At 43.6% G+C, this 26,367-nt stretch overlaps 1 protein-coding gene across 1 annotated transcript in view; it reads left to right on the top strand.

Annotated features, from left to right (window-relative positions):
* The window catches only part of si:dkey-156n14.3 (zinc finger protein ZXDC), a 30,476-nt gene extending 9,127 nt beyond the window's left edge, over positions 1-21,349 (top strand). Inside the window, exons 5-10 of the mRNA XM_060835823.1 lie at positions 866-1,036; positions 1,766-2,436; positions 6,003-6,087; positions 9,397-9,566; positions 18,172-18,273; positions 20,851-21,349. Of these exons, the coding sequence (XP_060691806.1) occupies positions 866-1,036; positions 1,766-2,436; positions 6,003-6,087; positions 9,397-9,566; positions 18,172-18,273; positions 20,851-20,934 (1,283 nt within the window). The 3' untranslated portion in view covers positions 20,935-21,349. The remainder of the gene's footprint in view (positions 1-865; positions 1,037-1,765; positions 2,437-6,002; positions 6,088-9,396; positions 9,567-18,171; positions 18,274-20,850) is intronic.
* Positions 21,350-26,367: the final 5,018 nt, after the last annotated feature.

Raw genomic sequence — 26,367 nt, 5'->3', positions numbered from 1 at the left:
TCAAACAGGTGTGTGATGGAACTCTCCAGCTGTCTGGAGGGGTGCAGCAGTGGAGCTGAATATTGGTACGGAGTTAGGGGAGGGAATTCTCCTGAATGGGCTGGGGAATCTTTTATAGCTACATGAAGGGGGCAGAGAAGGGGCTTAATTTAACGTTTCACTTAAACAACAATAGCTCTAACATTGCACACTCCCTCAGTAGGTTTGGGCATGAGGCTTCAGTGGGGCTAAAATGCAGTTTTCAGTCTGGGGTGAGCTGGCTGTTTGCTCCCCCACAGCTGATCTTAATGTCTTGCATAATACCTAAGTAACTGGACTTCAAATTAAGTATTGTGAAATACTGACCCTTCAATAAATGCAGGTTGTCATCTTCTCTTCCCCCAGTTTTATTTCAGATATTTAAATTTCAACTCCTAATTAATTGATTTGAATCACCCTTGTAACACAACAGATGTGTGGTTTATTAACGTCCCCATCTCACCTCTGGCCTATAAGCATTTTGGAAATAATATTTTTGAAAAACGTAACCATCAGAGTCAAATAGCAATGGTGATGAGTCATAGGCGAAGTGAAACAAGAATAGTGTAAACACTAAATGGGTATAGCAGTCTGTAATCCAGAGGGTGGGGACGATGTGGCACTCACCAGCACAGGGTGTGGTTAAGGTGAATTGTGCTGATACATTTAAAGAGAAATTGGATGAACAGTCAGGAATAGAAGGATAGGGCGATATGAAGAGAATTTAGGAGAGACTTGTGTGATGTGTAAACACCGTGAATGACTTGTTTCTGTGCTGTTCATGTTTTTTTTAACTTGTTCATAAGGTTGATTGTTTTTGCATAATGTAAATTTCTTAAATGCTCAGGTTGCGAAGCTCGATTCTCAGCACGTAGCAGCCTGTACATCCATTCCAAAAAGCACCTAGAAGATGCAGAAAAGGTGAAAACACGCTGCCCCCTATCCAACTGCAGCAAATTCTTCAACTCTAAGCACAGCATCAAGACTCACATGATGAAGCAGCACAACATCAGCTCTGGTAGGGTCATCTCTACACCTCTGCTTTAAACTTTGGTAATACTAAGTGCCATTGGCTACTAGGCAATGCAGGATTCCAGGAACTGTACCCTCTCACTGGCCTGTTTCAGTGGACATCCTGATACTGACCTATTGAAATCTGCTGATTTTGAAGTACTGTAAAGGGATGCTCCTCTGGATCCTCCAAAAAGCAATATCAACAATTTTTTCTGTCCCTGAGGAAAGGATCTTGAAGTCATTTCCATGGCTGTCCTGAGTGTTCACAGCATGGACAGGTAGGACTACATCTGTCATGTTGGCTAGAGATTAATGCTCAGAAGTAGCCTTCGCTCTGTGTCATTACACACATTGTTTAGTTTAAAGTGCTGTCCACTGCATCAGTTGTATGATTTGCTAGAAAGCTGGTTTCAGCAGATAATAGGCATTTAGCAAAGGAACCAGGGCATGCTATAAAATGAAATATTCTGATGCAGTTGATATCTGGGATTCACTTTCCTGGACGGGTGATAGAAGCAGAGTCAGGTGTAACTCCCTGGGGAGAGAAGAGGACAAAAAGTTAAAAAGGAAATATTTCATGAGATGTGGGGAAAGAACAGAAGGAGTGGGATGAATGGATAGCACAGTTACAATGGGCTGAAAGGCCTCCTTCCTTGCTTGTATTCTTTAGTTTTAAATAGAACTGATAGGTCTGCGCTGAATTGACCAGATTTGCCAATTGTCTCTGTTTCAGATTTATTCTCCCAATTGGAAATGACGGGCTCCTTGACCCCAAGCAGTGAGCTGACAAGTCCGAGTCAAGGTGACCTTAGCAACGTGGACATTGCCTCACTCTTCACCACTGTCCCAGTCAATCCGGTCAGCATCTCGCCAGACATATCACTTGTGAGCTCTGGAATCCTGACGATCGATGCCGCTTCGGTGGGATCCAGTCTCGGAGGAGCAGTTTCTGTTAACAGCAATGCTATGGCACAATCCTCAGATCCTCTTATTGTAGCCACTGCAGACATGTCGCACACCATAGACAGCACTCTGGGCCTCACTACTGGCGTTTTACAGGCAAATAGCTTGAATTTGGAAGGTGTACAGCCAGCCAGTACAGAGGGGCTGGGGTCCCTGAGCACCTTGTCAATGAGATCTACGGGAAGCTGTCAGGATCTGCAAGGCCTGTCATCCAGTGGAGCCCTGACACCTTCCAGCAGCCTTGGGGCCAGCCATGTCCCAGAATTGTTGACTCCAACTAAAGTCGAACGGCACATGCTGAGTGTATCTGATATGATGAGCCAGCAGGAGACGAACAAAGTGGTCACTCAGTTTGTGTTCTCCAATTTAAACCCTGCAGCTGGCAACTTCAGCACACAGAAAGAATTAGAGTTAAACATGGTGTCTTGCTGTCCCTTCCTTGTAAGTATTGGTCACGTTACAGGCAACTGATCATTTAGAATCTGTGCTGATGGAATGAGATTGACCACGGGTGGGAGCAGGTTTGTGTGGAGTATCGGTGCCAGTGACACTGAGTTGGGCTGAATGGCGTGTTTTGGTGCCATTACATTATACGCATATCTTCAGGCTGAATTAAAGCAGGAACAGAACTAGACCATTTAGCCCCTTGAGCTTGTTATCACCATGAAGTGAGATGATGGCTGATCTGTGGCTTAACTCCATATCGGAGAGAGGCCCTGCCTAGTGGACAGTGGATTTTTAATCCAGAGAGCCAGGTAATGCTCCGGTTTCAAATCCCATGATGGCAGATGGTGGAATTTGAATTCAATAAAAAATTTGGAATATGAGTCTAATGGTGACTATGAATCTATTATCAAATTTCAGAAGACCCATCTGGTTCACTAATGTCCCTCAGGAAGGAAATGGCACCCTTACCTGGTTTGGATTACATGTGACTCCAGACCCACAGCAATGTGGTTCACCTTTAATTACACTCTGGGCAATTAGGAAAGGGCAATAAATGCCGGCCTAGCCAGTGGCGCCCTCATCCCATGAATGAATTTTTAAGAAAATCCCTGCGTTTGACCTGTATCTCTTAACACCTTTGCTTAACAGAAAAAAGTCTAATTTGAAAACTAGCAACTAGTCCAGCATCCACTGCTGTTTGTGGAAGAGAGTTCCATTCGTCTGCTATCTGCCTGGAAGGTATATAGCAATGATTAAGTTGTGCATTGTATCCTGATTCCTTGTTGTTATAATGTAGGCTGTGCCCTCGTGAGGCTGATGGAAACAGTTTCATTTGTAAATTTCAAAAGAAAGTTGTGTTAATATTTACCGAAGGCAGGAAAACGACTTGCAAGTTGACAGGACTTCCTGCCTTGATGGACTTTGTCCATTGGCCAATGAATTCTAAACTGTTAGAAAAGATTCTTAGAGACTGAACTAATCTCCACTTTGAGAAGTAGGGATTAACAATCATCGATGTGGCTTTATATGGGTGAGATCACGTTTGACTGAACTGTTTAAAGAGATGACTAGCTGTGTAGCTGAGGGTAACGCAATTATTGTAGTTAACATGGCAAAGTTTTGAGAATGCTTCGCATGGCAGTCTGGTAAATAAACTCCGAGCCCGTGGGATCCCTGGGCAATTTGGTACATTGAATCCAAAGTTGGTTTACTGGCAGGGAGCAGCGGGTGATGGTCGAAGGCTGTTTATGTCACAGGGAACCTGTGTCCAGTGGCACACCGCATTGGTTCTGGATCCCTTGCTGTTTGTTGTGTACATTAATGGTCCAGACGTGAACGTAGGAGGTCTGATCAGTAAGTTTACAGCTGACATGAAAATTGGTGGTGTGGTTAATAATGATGAGGATAACTCCTTTGAGGATGACCTAGCTGATCAGATTTGCTGAACAGAGGCAACTGGAATTTAATCCTGAAAAGTGTGAAGTGATGCATTTTGGGAGGACTAACAAGGCGAGAGAGTTCACACAGAATGGTAGGACCATATGAAATACAGAGGATCAGAGGAACCTTGCTGAACGTGTCCATAGGCTCTTAAAGGCAGCAGGACAGGTGGATGTGATGGTTAAGAAGGTAGATGGGATACTTACCTTTATTAGTCAAGGCAGTGATACAAGAATAAAGAATTTAACAGTTGGTAGACCACAGCTGGAATACCGTGTGCAGTTCTGGGTGCCAAACTGTAGGAGGGATGTGATTGCACCGGAGGGTGTGTGGAAGGGAATCTTCAGGGTGTTGTCTCGGCTGGGGTGATTCAGCTGTGAGCAGAGACTAGAAATGCTGGGGTTATTTTCCATCACATCGAGAAGGCTGCTGAGGGGCAGGTCTCATTGAGATGTTCAAAGTGCTGAGGGACATGGACAGGTTAGATCGGAGAAATCTTCCTTCTTGGTAGAGAGGTCGATAACCAGAGGACACCGTTTTAAGGCGAGGAGCAGGAGGTTTAGAGAGGATTTGAGGAAGCATTTTATTTTGCTCAGAGGTAGTGGATATCTGGAATTTACTGCCAAAAGGGGAAGTAGAGATAAAAAGCTCACAGATATTGATTTAGATAAGCAGTTCGAACATCTTAGTATTCAGGGTTGTGTCCCCAGTGCAGGTGAGTGGGATGAGAGTGGATGTATGTTTGATGACCAGCAGAGATACAGTGGGACAAAGGGTCTCTTTTTCCATACTGTTAAAAACTGAGACTTGCCCACAGCAGATGCAGGAAAGCTGGCTTTGCTGTGAATATTTTGCTGTGTTTACCCATATAGCTGTCATAAATCCAGGAGAATTTATGTGAGTCGCTGTCTTATGTTGGAAGATTTGGAAGTGTTTTTACCAGAACATGCTTACCAGAGGTGATGAAAGTCAGTTCCACACAGAGACTGGAGAAGCTGGCATTGCTTTCCTTAAAACAAACAAATGTAGGAGTTGTTGACAGGATGTGTTCAAAGTTGAGAAATTTTGGTCAATGGATAAGAAAATTGTTCCCAATTAAAGGAGAATTGGTAACCAGACTTTCACACATTTACAGAAATCAGTAACAACTCAAGCAGGGAGAAGTGAAGTAACTGCATGCAATGAATTGGCAGATGCAAGCTGGCTGTTCAACCAGATGAGCCCATGATGGCTTGCTGTGGGGAAATCTGATCAATCCCATTCCCCGTGCAATCCAAGTACCCTTGCAAATTTATTTGAATAAATTTGGAACTCTCTTCACAAGGCAGTTAGAGTCTCACAACATGGAGACAGATCCTTCAGTCCAACTCATCCGTGTTGACCAGATATCCTAATCTGACCTAGTCCCACTTGCCAGCATATGGTCCATATCCCTCCAAACCCTTCCTATTCATATACCCATCCAGATGCCTTTTAAATATTGTAATTGTGCCCATCTCCACCACTTACTCTGGCAGCTCATTCCACACACACACCACCTTCTGCATGAAAAAGTCACCCCTCTCACTTCAAACCTGTGCCCTCTAGTCTTGGAATCCCCCCACATCTGGGAAAAAGATCTTGTCTGTTTATCCTATCCATGCCCCTCATGATTTTATGAACCTCGATAAGGCCACCTGTCTGCCTCCGACACTCCAGTGGAAAACCCCCAGCTTATTCAGCCTCTCCCCATAGCTCAAACCTGCCAGTCCCAGCAATTGATGCTTTGAAGGTGAGATTGATAGATGTTTTTTCTTATGAGGGATATGGCCTAAATATAATGGTTGTCATAAATCAGCTATGATTTCACTGAATGACAGAACAGGCTCAAAAATAAATAACCTTCCAGTTTTCCTGTGCTTTGTGTCTGTAGTGGGGTTTGAACCCACAACATTAGGAATGTAAGCAAGAGTGCCTGAAGAAGCATAGGAACTAAAACAATTCTGATATTATGGGACTGTAGTATTAGAAGCTGTTTTACAATGCAACATTTGTCTTTGCTTGAATAAGTGTTTATTACGACTATCTGCACATATTGTCCTGTTTGTTTTAAACCTACTAATGATTAAAATATTATGTAGGAAAGTGGGGGATCGGCTCGGACAGATTACAGGGCTATCCAGCTTGCTAAGAAGAAGAAGCAGAAAGGAGCCGGAGGTAACATGGGTAAGGACTGCTCTTTCAAAGTAAACTGCGAGGAAGTGAGGAGAGGTGCTTTCTGTGTCACCAATCCCACATCTGGGATTGGTTACAGCTTTATTGTACTCTCCCACCATCATAACACCTAGCATACCAGACAATGGATATGTTATTGGAAATGCTGATTGTACTGTAAATTACTCAACTGCATGAGGTGACTCCACTTTACTCTGGCAAGGCATATTCAGATAGTGCCTTTCACACCTTAGAATGTCCCTGAATCTTTTCCAGTGGTTACTATTATCACATCGAAATGGAGCAGTCAGTTAACACAACGGAAAGTCTCTTCGACAGCAATGCATATGTGATATTCAGTAATCTAGACTGACTGATAAATCTAGACATGGGTACATGAGAGAACTCTGACTTTCCCAGAACCCTCCTTTTCTCACCCACACCCCCAACCTGAACAGATATGATAGCCATGGGATAGTTTAATGCATTAAGTGCATTACTTAACTGTCATAAAGTGTCCCGGGATGCTCAGTTTGGATCCTGCCGAGGCTACTCATTACAGCCTTGGTCAAAACATGGACTAAAGAGCTGAACTCCAGGGGTGAGCTGAGAGTGGCTGCATTTGACCCAAGTGTGGCATCAGATGGACTATGCCCCAGAATTCTAAAGGGAACAGCTGAGGAAATTGTGAAAAGATTGTGGTGATCTTTCAGGAGTCACTGAAGTCAAAGAGGATCTCGGATGTCTGAGAAAATAGCTAGTCTATTCCCCGTTTAAGAAGGAAGGGTGGCAGAAGACAGGAAATCATAGAGCAATGAGTCTGACCTCAGTCATTGATAAGATTTTAAAGTCCATTATTAAGGATGAGGTTGCAGAGTAATTGGAAGGGCATGGGAAAATGGAGCCAAGTCAGCATGGTTTCATCAGGATGAGGGCATGCCTGATGAATCTGTTAGAATTCTTAGAAGATGTAACAAGCAAGTTAGACAAAGGAGAGCCTTTGGATGTGATCTGTTTGGACTTGCAGAAGGCCTTTGACAAGATGCTGCACAAGAGGCTACTAAACAAAATAAATGCCCATGGTGTTAGGGGTAAGGTACTGGCATGGAACAAGGATTGGCTGATTGGCAGAAGACAGAAAGTGGGGATAAAGGTGTCTGTTTCCGGATGGCAGGCAGTGGCTTATGGAGTTCTGTAGGGGTCCGTGTTGGGACCATAATTATTTGCATTGTGTATTAATGCTTTGGACAAAGGAACTGGAGGAGTTGTTGCTACGTTTGCAGATAGGTAGAGGGACAGGTACTGTTGAAGAAGTGGGGAGGCTGCAGAAGGATTTGGGCAGGCTAGGAGATTGTGGCAGTTTGTGTGAAAGTGTGAGGTTATGCATTTTGATAAGTGGAATAGCCTTTATTGTCACAGGTACTTGAATGAGTGTAGTGAAAAGTTTGTAATGTCACCTCTCTCGGGCATCTTAGGTACTGGGTACCTAGATACAGATACTTTAATTGTTGCCACAGAGCTGAAATAGTTTTAAAAAAAGCTAGCATGGGAAATAGACACTTTTTTCCCAAATGGCAAAAGACTTTGGAGGTCTGGAACACAAAAGAATTTGGAATTCCTAGTGTTATGGAGTTGTAGACGTGCACTGTACCTTTAAGGGAGCTGAAACTTCTGGCTGGGACATTGTGCTGAACAATTTAAAAATGTAACCTGGTTGTGAAACAAATAGTTGGAGCTGCGTTGGCATCGTACGCAACGAATTCAAATTCAGCCAATCAGTTTAAATGATGCCTCAGACGCCAAAGTCCAATTGAATTTGAATTTTACTGTTTTGGATGACATCAAACCAATGAGACGGTCCGATGTTTTGGGGTATATAAAATCAGGTATTTTGAACGGTTGGGGAGAACAGTGAAGCAGTCTGGTGGCAGAATAGCTCTCTGAAAGGTACCTGTCCGTGAGAAATTTGTGCAGCAGAAGACCAAAGAAAAGCCACTGCAGGAAAATCTACAGTGGGGAATCGACCCCGCTGGCTGGATTTAAATCTACAGTGGGGAATCGACCCCGCTGGCTGGATTTAAATCTACAGTGGGGAATCGACCCCGCTGGCTGGATTTAAAATGTGATTTTTTTTTGCAAATCTTAATTGGGGTTTTTATCGAACCAGTATTGTAGAGTGGGAGGTAAAAGATAGGTTTAAGAGAAAGGAGTTGTAAATGGTTGTTATCTAATGTTCTCTTTTGGACTTAAAGAATAAAATTGTTAATTTTTCTTTTAAATAGGGATATTTGGAATAGTTCTTTACCTCTCGGATATTAACAGATTACAGCAAAGTGAGCTTCTCTGTGTGTCTGGTTCGAATTAGCAGAGGGGTTTACCCCATGTTGTAACACTAGTTTAGGATTCTCTTAAGTTTAACAAGCAGGTTCATTTGGCAGTGAGGAAGGTAAATGCAATGTTAGCATTCATTATGAGAGGGCCAGAATACAAGGCAGTGATGTTCTACTGAGACTGTTGAAGGCTTTGGTCAGAGAGCATTTTGAATCCTGTGAGCAGCTTGGGTCCCGTATCCAAGGAAGGATGTGCTGGCATTGGCGAGGGTCTCGAGGAGGTTTACAAGAATGACCCCAGGGATGCAGGGCTTGTCGTGTGAGGAGTAGTTGGGGACTCTAGGTTTGTACTTGCTGGAGTTTCGAAGCATATTGGGGGAATTTCATTGAAATTTACACAATACCGAGAGGCCTGGATAGAGTGGACATGGAGAAGATGGTTCCACCAGTAGGAGAGACTAGGACCCGAGGATACAGCCTCAGAGTGAAGGGATCGCTCTTGATATTCAGTGGTATGACCATTATCGAATCCTCCACTATCAACATCCTGGGGCATAACCAGAAACTCAACTGGACCGTGGACTTCAGCAGTTCAGGAAGGCAGCTCGCCACCACTTCAGAAGCAGCTAGGGGTAGGCAGTAAATGTTGGCTCAGCTAACGATGCTCACATGCCACAAATTAATTTTTAAAAATCCCTGGTTAACTTAGATTTACCATTGACAATGATCAAAAGCTTCATCAAAGAAATACGTTCTAAATGAAATCTTATACAAAAGAAAGAAATTTGGTTCTTTCAAGGGGGGATTTCTAGAGTTCTGATAACTTTTTCATTAAAACATGCTGGATCAAGAAATGTAAGTGAGGCCAGGTGTAAAGCTCTGTGAGGAGTATGCAGTTAGCTATTTTCTCCCTCCAATTGCCTGCTCCCCCATCCACCAGTGTTCCTGCTCCCTGGGTGCTAACTCACCAATTTCTTTCTTCCATTTTAAGAGAATGCAAACGGTGCTGGGCAAAGTAAGAAAACTAACAGGGGACAGGCTACTCCATCTGCTGCTGTGAGCCAGAACAGTCGCTTTGGGAATGTTATATTGCCTGCTGGTGGTTTGACAATCCGTGACCCAACAACGGGAGCTGCCTACGTCCAGACCCAGCTATTGCAGGTAGGATTTCCCAGTTACTGAGCAACGGAACATTTGGCCTCTGAGCTTGGTCTAAAGACCTATTTTATGTAAGTCTCCGCTTTTGGAAGTCTTAACTACAGCTGTTTGTATATTTATTTAAAATATAATTTTATGCTGAGCTTTATTACAAAGATATTTTAATACAAGAGTACGGATATCTTGCCACAATTGTATAGGGCTAATAAACACCAGTTGGAGTAAGGGAAAGCGTTTTCAGAACGGTAGCCAGTAACTAGTGGGGTGCTGCAGGGATTATGGCTAGAATCATAATTATAATGTGTATTAATAAATTGGATGGGGAATTGAATGTACTGTCTCTAAATTTGTGGATTGTGTAAAAAGTGGGTGGTGCAGCAGGTAGTGGGGATGACATGCAGTCTGCAGAGGGATATACACAGGGTAAGCAAGTGGACAAAAACTTGGCTGATAGACTATAATGTGGGGTAGTGCATTTTGTCAGGAAGAATAGAGGAGCTGAATCCTTGTTAAATGGAGAAAGACGTCAGAAAGCTTCAGCGCAGATGAAAGTGGGAGTTCTCGTACATAAATCACTAGTTAGAGTGAACCTAGAAAATGGTGTAAGTTTTGGCCCCCTTATCTATGGAAAACTATACTGGCATTGGAGGCAGCCCATAGCAGGTTCACAGGGGTGATACTGGGTATGGAGAGATTGTTTTATGAAGAAAGGTTAGTAGGTTGGACCTGTATTCATTGAAGTTTAGAAGAATTAGAGCAGACCTGATCAAAATGTTCAAGATTTTTTGAAGGTTTGACAGGGTATGTATGAATTTTATTTTTCCCTTAGTGGGAGAGTCGAGGACCAGAGGGTGCAATCCCAGAGTGGGAGGGTCACCCAGTTAGAACAAGTATGTGAAGGAATCTCTTCTCTCAGGGGTAATGAACCTGTAGAATTCTTTGCTGCGGAGGACTGTAGAGGCTGGATCGTTAGTAAATTCAAGGTTAAGATCGACAGGTTTTTAATCAGTAGGGGAATTGAGGGTTACGAGGAAAAGGCAGGAAAGTGGAGTTAAAGATTATATGGTCAGCCATGATCTAGTTGAATGGTGATGCAGACTTGATGGACTGAATGGCCCATTTCTGCTCCTCTGCCTTATGGTCTCGTGACTTTGGTGAGACTGTACCTGGATACTTGAAGGTTTGAGTCTACATTTATATGGATGTTAAATCTGTGGTGATCCAATAAAGATTCACTGCATTGATTGTTGGAATAAGCGGCATTCTGTGATGAGAGGCTGTTTAAATTGCTCTTCCATTCTCTGGAGTTTAGACAAATAAGTGTTTGAATTGAAAAGTGCATGATTCTGAAGATGCTTGACACTGATAGATACTGAATGTCTGTTTCTTCTGCTGAGAAATGGAGTCCTGCCTCAGCATTAGGGGGCATCAGAAATCTCATCACTGGAGACTTGTGACTATTTGGAATTCTGTAGCCCAGAAGGTTGTAGAAGCTTAGCTGATGAGTGTATTTCAAAAGGCATTCAGTTGGGAGGCGATGGCCTTGTGGTACCACTAGTAAATTTATCCAGAGAGGGAGATGTTCATATCCCACCATGGCAGATAGAAGTCTGGAATTAAGACAACTTCTGTCGATTGTTGGAAACTGTGATCTTGCTCACTACTGTACTTCAGGGAAACAAATTGCTGTCCTTACTATGTGACTGCAGACCCACAGCAATATGGTTGACTCGTAATACTCCTGAAGAAGGGCTTATGCCCGAAACGTCGAATCTCCTGTTCCTTGGATGCTGCCTGACCTGCTGCGCTTTTCCAGCAACACATTTTCAGCTCTGGGCAATAAATGGCCTAGTCTAGAAGAGAGATGATAGAACACTGCAATGTAGAGGGATCTTCAAGTACAGCAAGTAGTTAGGAATATTCCAAAAAATTATGGCACTACTGTGTTTGTTTGTATGTTTTCATGTTCCCTGGCAGGCATCAGAGTAATTCTATCATAACTGGATAATTAGTTTAGGGATTGGACTGAGGGAGCTTGAAGGTGATTACGGCCGGTAGAAGTCAAAGTGGAGCTGTCTGGAGACTTGTGTTGAGAATCCATGATTGGTTGATGGCTGGGCAGAAATGTTGAGAGCTAAAGGAGTTGAAATTGTTTTAGAAGGTTGATGATAATTATGAGGAAGAGGGGGGCATTGCCTGCCTGTCTGAATTGTTGTCAGGATAAGGGCAAAGAAACGTCTGTGTGGGGCCTGGGGCTGCTAAGTGAACAGATGGTCTCAGCAGAGCATTGGGAGGTGGAGAAATTCAAATAAGCTGCCTCTTACTCTTCTAAATTCCAGCCGATACAATCCTAGCCTGTCTAACCTTTCTGTGTAAGACAAACCATCTATTCCATTAGTCTAGTAATTGTTTGACATGCTTCCAGTGCATTTATGTCCATCCTTAAATAAGAGGCCCGACACTGTGCCTAGTGTTCCACATTGATCTCACCAGTGCCCTGCATCATTACTGCCGGATGTGCTGCAGTCTTAGACTGATCCAAGAGGTGAACTTGAAGAATGCCTGCACTCCCAGAGAGACTGAGTAAAATGTCAGAATGTGTCTCCAGAATGACTGAGCATTAGGTTCTGCCATTTTGATAAGGTGGCAATAATGTTGAAACTTCAGTTAGCCTTTCCTAATGTAATATATAACCATATTGTTACAGTACCTTAACTTCACAATATGACAGGCTCAGGGTAGTCAACCTCATGTCTATGACAGATTTTTAATGAGCTTTTTGGAAGCTCCCTGCCTGTGGGAGCAGGATCTCCCTTTGTCTGGTTCAGGTGTTCCTCTTGATGCTGTTGTTTTGAGCAGTGACTGATTTCAGTCAGGTGCTCTTGAGGTTCAGTGTTTTAGTTGAAAATAATGAGTTGATTTGCACCAGTTGTTGTGTTAACGGGATTCTTGAACCATGGATGGACAACAGTGAAGAGAGACTTTTCAAAGGGGAGCTCTCTTACTGAAATAGAGGATGACAAGGGAGATGGAATGGAAGATTGCAACTGTATGAAAGGCTTTGAAAGACCACCAAATGAGCGGTTATGGCCACTGGCCATCAGATCAGCCAGCACGGCCCAGGCTGATGCACGTATTGTTCGATGTGTTAAGTCTAATGGCAACAAGGATCTTGTGATTCTCCAATCACACGCCAGTTGTGTTCCCATGTGACCTTCTGTTACAGAAAATATCATAATAGAACTAATAGGGCCCATGGGAAAAACCCGGTTAGGGGGCGAACTACCAAGGATATCAGTAAAAATCAAAACAAAAATAGTGGTTAGCACAGTCACAATACATTTTTCAATCACATTTTAATGAAGTAATACAGTAAATTTTACACTAAAATCACTGACTACAGCACTGTACCTTTCATGAAGCTCTTCACCAGAAAGCACATGAGCTGACTGATCATGTGATGCCAACACAGTCCAGTCTTCCGCTTACTGCTAGGGATGGGAATCACGTAAGAGCGAATGGGAATTCGCTTTATTAAGACAGTCAAGGAGACTCAAGATGGCGGCAGTGTAAAAAGTCTGCTGTGCTGGGCTATGTGCTGCCCCCACACCACCACCACCCCTAAGAAAAATTGTCAATGTAAAGCAGGCAGAACACCTAGAACCTTTTCAATTTGAATTTGGATGCTTTGGAGTCAAAATGAAGGCAACAAGGGAAAGGGAGCAAGAGGAGCACGCCAGGCAAAGCACTCCCTCACTACGTCAGGTACACCCGCAGTCGCTGCTTTGACTCCCGTGATGGTGCCTGTGAGCTCCGTGGAGCAGCAGCATCTACTCTTTGAGTTCATGAAACTCCGTGAAAAAATTGAAACTGCGCTGGAACCAATTTCTGCCATGCTGAAAAATGATGAGCAGGAGGTTCAGTCATTAGGTCGACACGTACAAGCGGTTGAGCAAAGGACCGCGGTGTCAGAGATCATGATGGAGAACTCTGAGGGGCGGATCCGAACCTTGGAAGGCCAGGTTTGGGTCTTGCTGGAACAGGTTGACGACGTCAAATTGAGATCAGAGAGAAACAACGTACATGTTGTGGGTCTTCCAGCGTGCGAGGAAGTCAAGAATCTGGTCGAGTTCCTGGAGAAGTGGCTCCCAGAGTAGCTGGGGCTGGAGAGCGAGTCGGGTTGGATGAGTGTGGAGTGGGCCCACCAGATCATGATGCACAGGTCTGGGTGAGATCACTGAGAAGATTATTGGCATCCTGAACGTTTACTGTCTCCCGGCACACCCTCTCAAATTTTTAGTTGGCGCCATTTCTAAATGGCTCTTGAGGTATGCCATATGATTATAGGGGAAGACTTTAATCGTCTCATGGACCCTGGGGTACACTGGATACCAAGGGGTCTGTCGGGTACACCTCTGCAGTCTAGACAGTTAATGGACTTGTGTAAGCAGTTGGGGCTATTGGATGTGTGGAGGTGTCTCCACCCTAATGGGGGAGGATTTTACCTTTTACTCTAACCCGCACAAGTGCTACACAAGAATTGATTTGTTCTTTGTCCCATTGGTTTGATTGGACCTGGTGTTGGGGCCTGCAGGATTGGGAGTAGAACAATTTCTGAACATACACCAGTGGACTAGGATGTTATGACCAAGGGTAGTGGAGCAGATACACTGCGTGGTGCATGGATCTGTTTCTGTTGAGGGATGGCAACTTTGTACAGTACGTTACAAGGGAGTTGAGGGCTTTTTGGGACATCATTTGAGGTACGGCAGAAATACATCAGTGCTTTGGGAGACCACCAAGGCATATTTAAGGGGTCTGATTAATTGATACTCAATAATTTGGGGGTGGCACAGTGGTTAGCACTGCTGCCTCACAGCGCCAGAGACCCGGGTTCAATTCCCGCCTCAGGTGACTGTCTGTGTGGAGTTTGCACATTCTCCCAGTGTCTGCGTGGGTTTCCTCCGGGTGCTCCGGTTTCCTCCCACAGTCCAAAGATGTGCGGGCCAGGTGAATTGGCCATGCTAAATTGCCCGTAGTGTTAGGTAAGGGGCAAATGCAGGGGTATGGGTGGGTGTACTTCGGTGGGTCGGTGTGGACTTGTTGGGCCGAAGGGCCTGTTTCCACACGTAAGTAATCTAAAGAGAAAGAGGCAGAGAGGGGAGTAGCAGCTGATGCTTGATATCTGGCTGAAGGCAGCCGAGTCAGTATATTATACCAGACCATCCATGATTATGTTATAGCGGGTCACGGCTTTCCAGGCTGCTCTGGACTCAATGCTCACACGAGAGGCAAAGGGCAGGGTTTCCTTTGCAAAGCAAGGGCTGTTTGAATATGGGGATAAACCAGGTAGATACCTGGCTTATCTGGCTAGGAAGAAAAATGCTTCACAGTCCATTGTGTCTACTGGGGAGTGAACTCACAGCATCACTTGCGAACTGAAAAAGATTAACGACAGATTTTGGGAATTCTGTGCAGAGTTATACTGGTCGGAGGGCTGTGGGCAGGTTCTTTTTTGAAAACCTGGGCTTCCCCTTTCAATGCACTTCTGACAACACAAGAGGTGCAAAAGGTGGCAAGGCACCCGATCCAGATGGATTCCTGAGTGAGTTTTACAAGGAGTTTACACATGTTAGCTGAACCACTTCTGGAGATGTATATTCATTCATATCGCCAAGGCAGCCTTCTGTCCTCTCTTAGGGATGCTAATATCTCCCTTATTTTAAAGAAAAGGAAAGACCCCAAGGATTGTGCGTCATACAGATCCATCTCGTTGTTGAGTGTAGACTTCAAAATTTTATCAAAGGTGCTGCCTCTGAGGTTGGAAAAGATATTGCCTTTTATTATAAGAGAAGACCAGATGAGTTTTATCAATGGCTGCAGTTCTTCCTACAATATCAGGTGGGTATTGAACATAGTGCAAGTGTGTCAGCAGAGATTGATTCCAAGCTTGGTGGTCTCCCTGAATGCAGAGGCTTTTGATCGGATGGAATGGTTATATCCCTTTGATGTTCTAGATTGCTTCGGTCTAGGGGATCCTTTGCCAGGTAGGTGGCAGTGACCCTGAGGCAGCAGTTATCAGGAATGGTGTCAAATCAAATAATTTTATTGTGGGGCAAGGCAGCTGAGAGGAATGTCCTCTCTTGCTGCTGCTGTTTTACCTTCGCAATTGAGCCGTTGGTGAGACCATCCGGAAGGAACCTAAAGTAGTGGCCCAAAAGTGGGAATTGGAAAACACAAAAATTACTCTTTTTGTGGATGATGTCCTTCTATTTCCAGCTAACCCGGAAAAATCCGTACCCCAGCTAATACAAAAAACTAAGTAATTCTGCAGTTTTTTGTCATACAGGGTAAATTTTGCAAAGTTGCAAGTCGTGCCCGTGGGGGGGGGGATTGGTGGAAGTGCTGGAGCTAGAGCACGGAATTCAGTTTCCTTTTTTGGGCAGAACAGTTTTCTCCATCTGGGAATTTTTATGACCCCTACCTTCCGTCAGCTATACAGGGCTAACTTTGTACAATTGTTTGAGAGGGTAAAGCAGGACTTGCAGCGGTGGGAGGGAATACCCATATCATGGCTAGGCCGTATACCCTGATTAAAATGAATGCTCCTCCTCGGTTGTGATATCCTATGAGGATGCTCCTGTTGTGGTTACTCGGACAGGTGTTGCAGAGGTTTACCGTTTGGCTTGGATCCTTTATTTGGTGCCACAGGCACCCCCAATTAAATTTACCAAGCTGCATCTTCCATCGGATATGGGGGGGGCGGGGCTGGACCCCCCCAGATCTGAAGAGCTACCAAACAGGCGCCCTGCTGTCATATGGGGGTGACTGGGTGCATAAGGACTCTAGGTCGATGTAGCTGGATGTTGAGACAAGATGTCCCCTCACCATGTACTGTTTATGGACAAGGTGAGCCCTGTGAGAGCCTAATTATCATAAATACAGTGAACGCATGGAGGATAATGCGGCAGGGTGAGTGCAATTTGCTTAAGACTTCACCATTCACCCCGTTAGTGGGAGCCCCAGGATTTAGACCAGAGTCAGTGGACTCTGGCCTTAAAGCATGGGAGGGTAAGGGAATCTGCTGTTAGGGAGATTTATTTGAGGGAGAGGTCTTGATGTCTTTTAACCAATTAAGTTAGAAATACAGGATTCCTAATAGGGACCTTTTCCGATACTTCCAAAGTTAGGGATTACACACAGAAGAAGACTACGTTCTTGGGCCAGCTCTCCAAGTTGGATATAGAGCAGTGCTTCGATGTGGGGACGCTCTCTCAGTTAGTATCATATACCATTTGCAGAGAGGGAACGCCTTGGGGGCTATGGAGAGACTCCATGGGATATGGAGTCAGGAGTTATGGGAAGAAATCTCATCGGAAACATGGGAGGATATATGGGGAATGTAAAGAAAATCTCAATATGCAGTAAAGCACAGGCGATGCAATTGAAGATCCTTCACAGGGCCCGTATCGCAATGCAGAGGTTAGCGAAGTTTAAGGCAGGATCTTCTCCGGAATGGCCCAAATGTAAAATCAGTATACGCACCCTCACACACTGCTTTTGATCCTGCTACAAGATTCGTGGATACTGGGGTGCCCTAGCAAATGAGCTGGAGACAATCCTGGGAATTGAAGTTAAGGCAGATCTGGTATCACTTTGTTTGGGACTGCCGAATCTGCCCCCTCTGGGTGAGCACAGGGAGAGGTTATTTAACATTCTTACACACTGTGTGAGGAAGAACATTCTAATGAGCTGGATATCAGAAAAACCTCCAGGTCTTGCAGGGTGGCGCAGACTTGTGATGGAGTACTCCTTTCCCCCCGCTCCCCCCAAGATTCTCTGATGAGTATAGTACACCATGGAACAGAGCAAGTTTACAAGACGTGGCGGCCATTTCTAAAATACATAGACACGGACCTATTGGTGATACTGATTAGGGCCTTCATATCGCCGCGAGGGCCGTATATGGTGGTCCGAGGACCCTGGGAGACCTAGTAAATACAGGTATAATAGTTGTTACTCTTGTAGACGGGAGCTTCAGTGGAGGTGCAGCGAGTGGAGTAGTGTAATGTAATTTAATTGGATTGTAATTTAATACTATTTCATTTAATTTGAGTTTATTTTAACTTGGGTTAAGGTGAGTAAATATGAGACGATTGTATCCTGAAGAGTAGTCAGTAGTTTGTTAATATTACTGTAATATAATAATGTGGTTTCGTTTCTACTTTTCTGCATTTTTGTAGTTTTCTAACTTTTTGGGTTTTTTTGTAAAAAAAGTAAAAACCTTTCAATAAATAGTCTGCAATGCTCAAATTGCGTCCCAAATCATATTTCAGAAATGCGATGTTCTAGGACAACTACCTGTCCTGGAGGAGTGGCTGTTGCCTTTGGTCAACATTTATTTAATATTGGGATACCATTTTAAATTAAGGATGGGCAAAATCCAGGATTGTTGCTGGGACCCGCCATTTACAGTTATAGAGACAAAAACCTGCCATTGTTTCAGAATTCATTGATTGTAGGGATTGTTTTTGATGAATGGGCTGAATGGCCACATTCAGTTTGCTTGTACCTTCTGATTTATTAATGTTATTAAATCTTTTTTAAGGATGATCCATCGAGCGATGGGGATCTGGCTTTCCAGCTTTCAGCACAGTCTCCAACATCCCATTCACAGCTCACCGTTGATCTTCCTGTTAATATTCTCCAGGTACTCCCCTGCAAAGGAATTAGCTAATAAAATCTCTTCTTGGATTACTCCTCTTTATCACAGAGAGGTTAATGGAGAGACATGGTGCTGAAAGTGAACATACTCAGTATTATCATTCTAAGAGGATTGAGTAAATAATGTGCACAGCTGAGAGGGAAGTGCAGAGGACTAGGACCAATCAAGTAGTCAGCACAAAGCACAGTGAGCCAAAAGGCTATCTGTATTGTAATATCTGATTCTGAAACAGCTCTTCTGCAAGCTCATTAATCTCCACGCCCTGTTTGTTGTTGAATCCTGACTATCTTTTAAAATAGCTTCAAGATTTGCAGTCACACTGCACTCTGATCCAGACTTTGTTACCTTTGTTAATTTTAGCCTTTGTGTTTTAACAATTGAAGCCCCTCACTGCTGGAATCACAAGGCCGTGCTTTATTTACGTTCCCACCCACCCCCCCATTCTCATTGTCTCTGGTTTGTGAGGGACTCTTGGTGCTACACTCTGTCAGATGGTACCTTGCTGTCTAATGCTATCACTTGTACCTCACCTCTGGAATTCAGCTCGTGTTTTTTTTGGTGTTTCAGCCAAGACTGTAATGAACCAAGTGTCCCTTTGTGAATCCAAACAGAGCATGAATGATGACGTAGTAATTGGTTAGACTGATTTCTCCTTTTTTTTAAATTAAAAGGACATACCTGAGCAATTTTCCTCATTACATTGAAGTATAAACGTAGGAACCAGAGAAGGCCATTTGGCCCCGTGAGCTAACTCCATGATTTATTGTAATCATGGCTGATCATCCATCATAATCCTCTGTTCCCACTTTCTTCCTTTGATTCGTTTACCCCTAAGAACTAAGAATTTTGTTAGTGATGTATCTGTACTGGAACAGCTTAATTAGTTTGTCAGTACAACCCTGCCACACTGTAGCCAGATAGAGCCAGGATCCAGGGCTGTTATTGTACTCAGTACATTCAGCTCTTTCTTGGTATCCCATGATGCAAATCCGATTGACTAAACACTGGCATTTCTAACAGGGAGGAGCTCAGGAGGAAGATCCATTTGGTATGTCTGGATGAAAACTGTTGCAAATTATTTGGCCTTGCTCTATGCTGGACTCCCCCATGTTTGAAGGTGGGGTGTTTATGGAATCTTCTCCATTAAAAGGAGAGGAATTTGCAGGATTGACAGGCCTAGCTCTGCTTTTGTCATGTATAGCCATGTGTTTTATTCCTGTTTGGTATAGCTGAATGAGTTGATTTGTTATTTCAGAATGAAACTAAACAAGAAATTGCTGTAAAAACTCTGCACCTGAGGAGAGAAAGCAGAGTTAACATTTTCAGGTCCAGAGACCCTTCAGAACTGATTTTAGGTAGGAAAAGTTTGGGATATATACTGAAGGTGGGGTTGGGGAGGGGTGAGGAGTAAACGATGGGTGGAGATGAAGCCCAGAGAGAGAGAGAGAAACATTTGGACAGACAAAGGAATGAATAAAGGTCAGCCTAGAATCAGTAGATTCTAATGGAGACCATTAGTGGCATACAATGGACTGGTTTTAGTAGCAGCCGATGTGATGGCAGGGCCTGCAGGGTGGAGATGGAAGGAGGTGTTCAGGCCTCACACTCAACACCGAGCCCCAAAGGCTGCAGGCTGCCCATGTGGAAAATGAGGTGTTGTTTTTCCAACTTGCACTGAGCTTTGCTGGAGCCCTGCAGCAAGCCTGAGACCGAGCCGTTGGCCAGGGAACAGGGTGGGGGGTTATAGTGGAAGGCAGCTGGAAGCTCGAGTCTTTTACAGACAAGACGTTGGTGTTCTGCAGAGTGGTCACCCAATCTCTTTCATCTCCACAGCAAAGAGGAGACCACTTTACGAGTAGCAAGAACAGTAGATTAGGTTGCGTGAAGTTGGATAAATCCCCACATCACCTGGAAGGTGTGTCTGGGGCCTTGGACAGTGAGGAAGGAGGAAGTAAATGGACAAGCGTTGTACCTTCTATGGTTGCAGGGAAAGGTGCTGTGCAGGTGTTGGGAATGATTGAGGAGGAGTCTGGGGTGTCCCAGAGGCTGACGAGGGAGAGGAGGGGAATGTGAGTCAAGTGATAGCATCCTGCTGGAGGTGGCAGAAATAGCTACTGTTTATGCTCCATGTATTATGTTCTTCACACACTCTGTGTATCCTTTCTGTTCCTTTCCACATTTTCTGCTAATCTAGCCTCTTTCTTACATGTATCAGTGCCATTCATCTTGACCACACTGTGTTACAGTGAGTTCCAGTCTCTCGGTAAATAAGTAAATACTGAATTCCCTGTTGGTTTATTATGTTCAATAGTATTTAAATTTATTTATTGACTGTCTTATACTTATGATCCTTCATTTTCAATTCCTCAGAGGTAGAGCCATTTCCTTTATGTTCCTCTTATCCAACCCCTTCATAAGTTTCAAGATGTTTGTGATGGTGGACCTCCGCTTTCTGTTGTGACTACAGGAGCTCTAACATGTTCAGTGAGGTGTTTGATAACTGTGTTTTGGTTTAGGTATAGGATTACTGTCAGTAACTAATGCTTCATTTTGTCTTTACAGGAGCCTCATCCATCAGCTGAAGATGACAGCGCTAACAGTTCCCAGTTTACTGGCAGCACTATAAACCTTCAGGACTTGGAGTGACAAGACTTAGACAAACTAACACACTGGTTCTGTTCTAGCTGATCAAATTTGCACTTTCTCCAGAGTCAGACAAAGCCCAGGAGCTGGGTGGTTCACCTTGTGGATCTGGACTTTGTGGGGTGGCTTGATGTTGGAAATTGCTCAATTGGACATAGGGTTTGACTGCACTAATGGAAATGCAATTTCCTCAACATCACAGGCCGAGGCTCCACACCTAGAATCTGGGAGCTGACCTACGAACTTTACATTTTAGAATTCTTGGAATGGGAATTATCTGCTGGAGGAACAGGAGAAAGACTTGGCACATTGAATGACTCTGGTTAATGCTTCCTGTTTTACAAAGACACCTTCTGGGAAAGACTGCAATTCTAATTTTAAGAGGGCTGTATAGTTTGAACACACTTCACTCAGATGGAGAGGGGTGGGGGGGGGGGAGGCGGGGGGGGCGTCTCCTGTAAATCATTAGTGCCCTTCACCTAAATAAAAATTCCCTCCTTTTGCAAACATGAATGGGTTCTACAGGTGTAGCTGTGAAGGTGACAAGGCTGAACTGTGGTCTCTAATTGAGACTTGTGCATTGGACTTTGACATTTCCTCTACATCTGCCTTAAAGAGGGTGGCCAGGGTTTAGTTTGGGATAGAATATAGCATCTCAATAAACCTTACTGGATAGTATCTGATTGCTGCTGTTCCAAACTGAGCTGTCAAATCTCTAAATGACATAACTGTACCATGGTGTGCACAAGATACAGAGCCTTGTTCCTTGAATTCACTGCAGAGATGTTGAAGGTAAGAAATTGCCGAGCTTCCTCTGGGATCCAGATCAGAGGAATCCCACATTGTGTTCTAAAAAATGGGAATAGCAAGAGTGTGAGTGAGTATTTGGAATCCTGAGGTTGCCTGAGAATGGGTTGTGCAAGAACACCTGCATCATCTTCTGGGTGTGAGTTTAGGGAGTATGTCTAATGTCTGTCCCCTGTGTGAGAAAGTCTAGGGAGTGTCTCTAAAGTCTGGCCTCCTGGATGAGTGAATCCAGGGAGTGTGTCTGAAGTCTGTCTCTTGGGTGAATGAGGCTGAGGAGTGTGTCTGAAGTCTGTCTCTTGGGTGAGTGAATCCAGGGAGTGTGTCTGAAGTCTGTCCCCTGGGTGAGTGAGTCTAGAGTGTCTAAAATCTGTCTCATCATACTTTGTTCTTTGGACAGTTTGTCAGGGAAAACAAACTTTTAGCTGTGGCAGCTGAGTCACCACGAACCTCGTCTCCTTAACTGAAGTTTAAATATGTATATTTTAAATGTTTTTATATTGTACAGTATGTATATTTATTTATTCTTTTTTACATTTCTAAAGAATATTTGTTGAGAGGAGATTTTGAGAGAGCAGAAATGGTTGAATTTGCACTCCTTTCTGCTGCCTTTACCTAACTGACACACCGTGTTGGGCCAGTGACATTTTGGGGGGGATTAGTTTTTAATGGGTTGTGCATTTGCTGAGTGTTAAATCTCAGTGAAGATAGAAATGGATTCAGATAACTTTTAACTTTACAATGAAACCTTTGGGAAAGGGAGTGGACAATCCCTCCCTCACCAATGAACAAGGTGCCTAATTATACAATTTGTGTACAGACAGTGTATGCTCTGTGTACAACTTCGTGTTAAAACTCCTTAACCTAACGGTCTGGTTAATGCTTAAGATTTTGAAAATTAACAAAACTTCCTAAAGTTCTTGTCTGCATTAAAGATTGAAGCAATGTGGCCCCATCACATGTAAGGCAGCAGATTTATATTAAAAATAAATGGAATTTTGGCACTTGTCTCCACTTATTATCCCTGGGTTGGCAGGGAAGTGTTTATTGTAAAATAAGCTACTGACTCTGAAAGCTTCAACACTGTAATTTAATTATTCCTGCTTTTTCTCTCTGGTAGTTATAACATTCACTTATCAATCCTTTGATTAGATTCACTGTTCCATTCGGTATATTTGATGCTGGCCCAAAGTAATGCAATTTGAGAATTGCATTTCACTTTTTAATTCATATGTCAAGAAATAAGCTCATTGCTGCAAATCCAATTATTTATAGTAGACAGTCAGACTTGGTTGTTACTAATCTAACAGTAGAGGAACGTTTATCTAACATTGATCAGAATGTGCTCAAATCTGATGATCATTTTACAGAGGTATACTAGTTACAGTTGCTGAGATCGTAGAGTTTGGTGGTGCTAACTTTAACTAAATGGTGACACATATACATTAAGTTAGTTAAAAGTGTGATTGAGTAAAAGTAATGATGAACAGTTGAAGAAAGTTTATGCTGAAACACACAGAATGGTGTGGATTCTGTGGTCTGGAGGACAGCCCATCATCAGCATAGGAAGGTTGTTTAAAAGAAGATTCCAGAACTTATATAGGTGATCCAGATTAACACAGCAGTAAAGCTTTTATCAAAGGAGGGAGGAAAATTTGGGTCCTTTAAAACAACTTCAGATAATATAATCAATGGAAATAAGGAAATGACAAACCAGTTGAATAACCTGTTTGTCATTTTTCACGGTTGAGGAAGAGGGTCATATACCAGGCATCCCTGAGAAACTAGTAACATAACCACCGGGATTCACTCAGTTAACACAGGCAAGAAAGCAGTATTAGAAAAAACATAATGGCACCAAAGATGGATAAATCCCAGGACCTGATGGTTTCCAGCCCAGAGCTTTAAAGGAGGTGGGTGAGGAAATGATCTTCTGAGGTGGACAAGATTCAGGAATTGTCCCCTTAGATTGGAACAGTGAAAATTATATTTCCACTGCTTAAGTGGGAGAGAAATGATGAAATTACAGACCATCATGACTAATATGGTTTTTGGAATCTAAAATTCAGGAGAGAATGACTGAGCACTTGCACAAGTTGGAGCTGATTTGAGAGAGCCAACAGGGCTTTGTGAAGGGTAGGAGATACCTAACAAATCAAATTGACTTCTCTGAGGAAACAACTAAGGTGGTAAATGGGAGCGTTCATGGATGTAGGTCTGATGGGTTTTCAGATGTCTCGTGTATAATCAGCTGTTGGCTAAACATTAAAGCATATGGAATTCAAGTTGAATAATTGACCAAGTTAGATGATTCATTAATGGGCAGAAAAAGACTAAGCATTACAGGCATCTACTTGAATTGGGAAGAAGTGACAAATGGTGTCTATCCTGTATGTATCATGGCCTTGATTGTCACTGTATTTTAGCAATTGAGGCTATGATCATCCCAACTGAACTTCATTGGGCCAGCCATGTGCTAAGGAAGTCTGGTTTCTCACTGCTAAAGCCTATCCTCGCCCAGCTCAAGGAAGGCACCTGACCGAGAGGAGGACAAAGCGAGTGTCTCAAAGACTCCCTGAAGGCTTCCCTCAAGAAATGCAACCTAGATGTCAACACACTGGGGAGACCCTCGATCAGAAGAAACTGACTTGGAGGAAACTCCTGTATAAGGGATACTTCCTTGAGAACACACGTTGGCAACAGTAAAAGAGCTGAACTCCAGAGGGGAGGTGAGAGTGACAGCCTTTTATATCAAGGCTGCAATCGCCTGAGTGTGGTCTCAGGAGACCTAGCATTGATTCCTAACTGGAATCAATGGATATCTGAACAAACTGCTGGTTTGAAGGTCAGTCATCTCAGCTCCATAACATCTCTGCATGAGTTCCTCAGCGAGTATCCTCGACCCAAATATCTTCAGCTGCTTCACAAACGACCTTCCCACCATCACAAGGTCAGGAGTGTGATGGAATACTCCCCACTTGCCTGGATGGGTGCAGCTCCAACATCTCTCAAGAAGCTTGACACTATCCAGATCAAAGCAGCCCACTTGACTGGCATGACATTTGCAAGCATCCACTCCCTTCACCACTGACACTCAGTAGCAGCAGTGTGTACTATCTAGAAGACGCACTGCAGAAACTCACCAAAGATCCTTTCAAACCCATAGCCACTTCTATCTAGAAGGACAAGGGCAGCAAATACATGGGAACACCACCCTCTGCAAGTTCCCCTCCAAGCCCCTCACTATCCTGACTTGGAAATATATCACCGTTCCTTCAGTGTGGCTGGGTCAGAATCCTGGAACTCCCTCCCTAAGGGCATCGTGGGTCTATCTACAGCAGATAGACTGCAGTGGGTCAAGAAGGCAGCTCACCCCCACCTTCTCAAGGGGCAGCTAGGGACGGGCAAATAAAGCTGGCCCACCTCCCACAAATGGGCCAGAGGTACAGATAAAGCTGGAGAAAGGAATGCCAGTGATCTTCAGGCCAAAGACCACTTTCACGTCCTGGAAACATCTGCCCAATGTGTGGTCAGAGATGTGGCTCTAGGAGTAAGCTCGTCAGGTGCAGAAAGAGCCACAGAACCTAGGACCAGTAACAAACTTTCCTACATGGAGAATCACTGTCCCATTAGTGAGTGATTGCTAATGACAATTTTCGGTGACGTAGAGAGGTCTATATTCAGATTTGCCAGTGACACAAAAATGAGCAATGGGTATACTGTGGATGGCAATGTAAATGAACAAAGTGACCTTCATAGATACACTGAGCGGGAAAAAACTGCCAGATGACCTTTACAGGTAATCAATTCATTTTGAATTATCAAAAAGGATCTGTTCGTTAACCTCCACAGTTTCTAACTTTTTGTAAGTTTCGAGATTTAGTGGTCTATGTACGGAATGCATGTTTTAAAATGTATACAGTGTATTAGCCTTATAACTAGAGAGAGAGAGAGATCATTAAAGGAGGAGCTTTTGCTGTAACAGGACACAGTCCTGCTTCGACCACATTTCATGTATTTGTTGTGAGTACACACAGACCGTATAGTGAGCTTGGAGTGAGCACGGATTCACCAGAGCATGGTGAAGAGTTCCATGATGAAGAGGTTGAAGGGGCATTTCACAAATTAGGTTTGTGTTCTCTCGAACCACCTGATGAAAGAGCGGCGCTCCGAAAGCTCGTGCTTCCAATTAAACCTGTTGGAGTATAACCTGGTGTGTGATTTTTAACTTTGTACAAACCCAGTCCAACACCAGCATCTCCAAATCATGATTTAATTAAGTGTTTGAAAAGTACTGAGACACACCCAAGTGCATGTTTGTCTGGTGACTGTGGAGAGCGATTTCATTGTTTTTAAAAGGCTGAAAAAACATGGCATATTTCTCAGGAACAATTAAGCCACAGATTTGTTTTGTCTGAGAACAAGTCTTCAATTAATCATGCAACCAGAAAGACTAGGATGCACCATAGAAACATGATGAAAATGGGATTGTTGTAAAGGTGTTAATTATTGATCGTGGCTTGTATTTCCATTGGCGTTGTCACATTGTTACCAGTAACGTGGAGAAACGCTGGGACTGTGATGAATGCAGCATAAGTTTCAATTATCTATCACAACTAGAAATCTATCCAT

This window comes from Hemiscyllium ocellatum, chromosome 14, assembly GCF_020745735.1.
Source record: "Hemiscyllium ocellatum isolate sHemOce1 chromosome 14, sHemOce1.pat.X.cur, whole genome shotgun sequence".
NCBI classification, from domain to species: Eukaryota; Metazoa; Chordata; class Chondrichthyes; order Orectolobiformes; family Hemiscylliidae; genus Hemiscyllium; species Hemiscyllium ocellatum.
The sequence above is the reverse complement of the archived record's forward strand: the minus strand, read 5'-3'. Positions and strand labels throughout refer to the sequence as shown.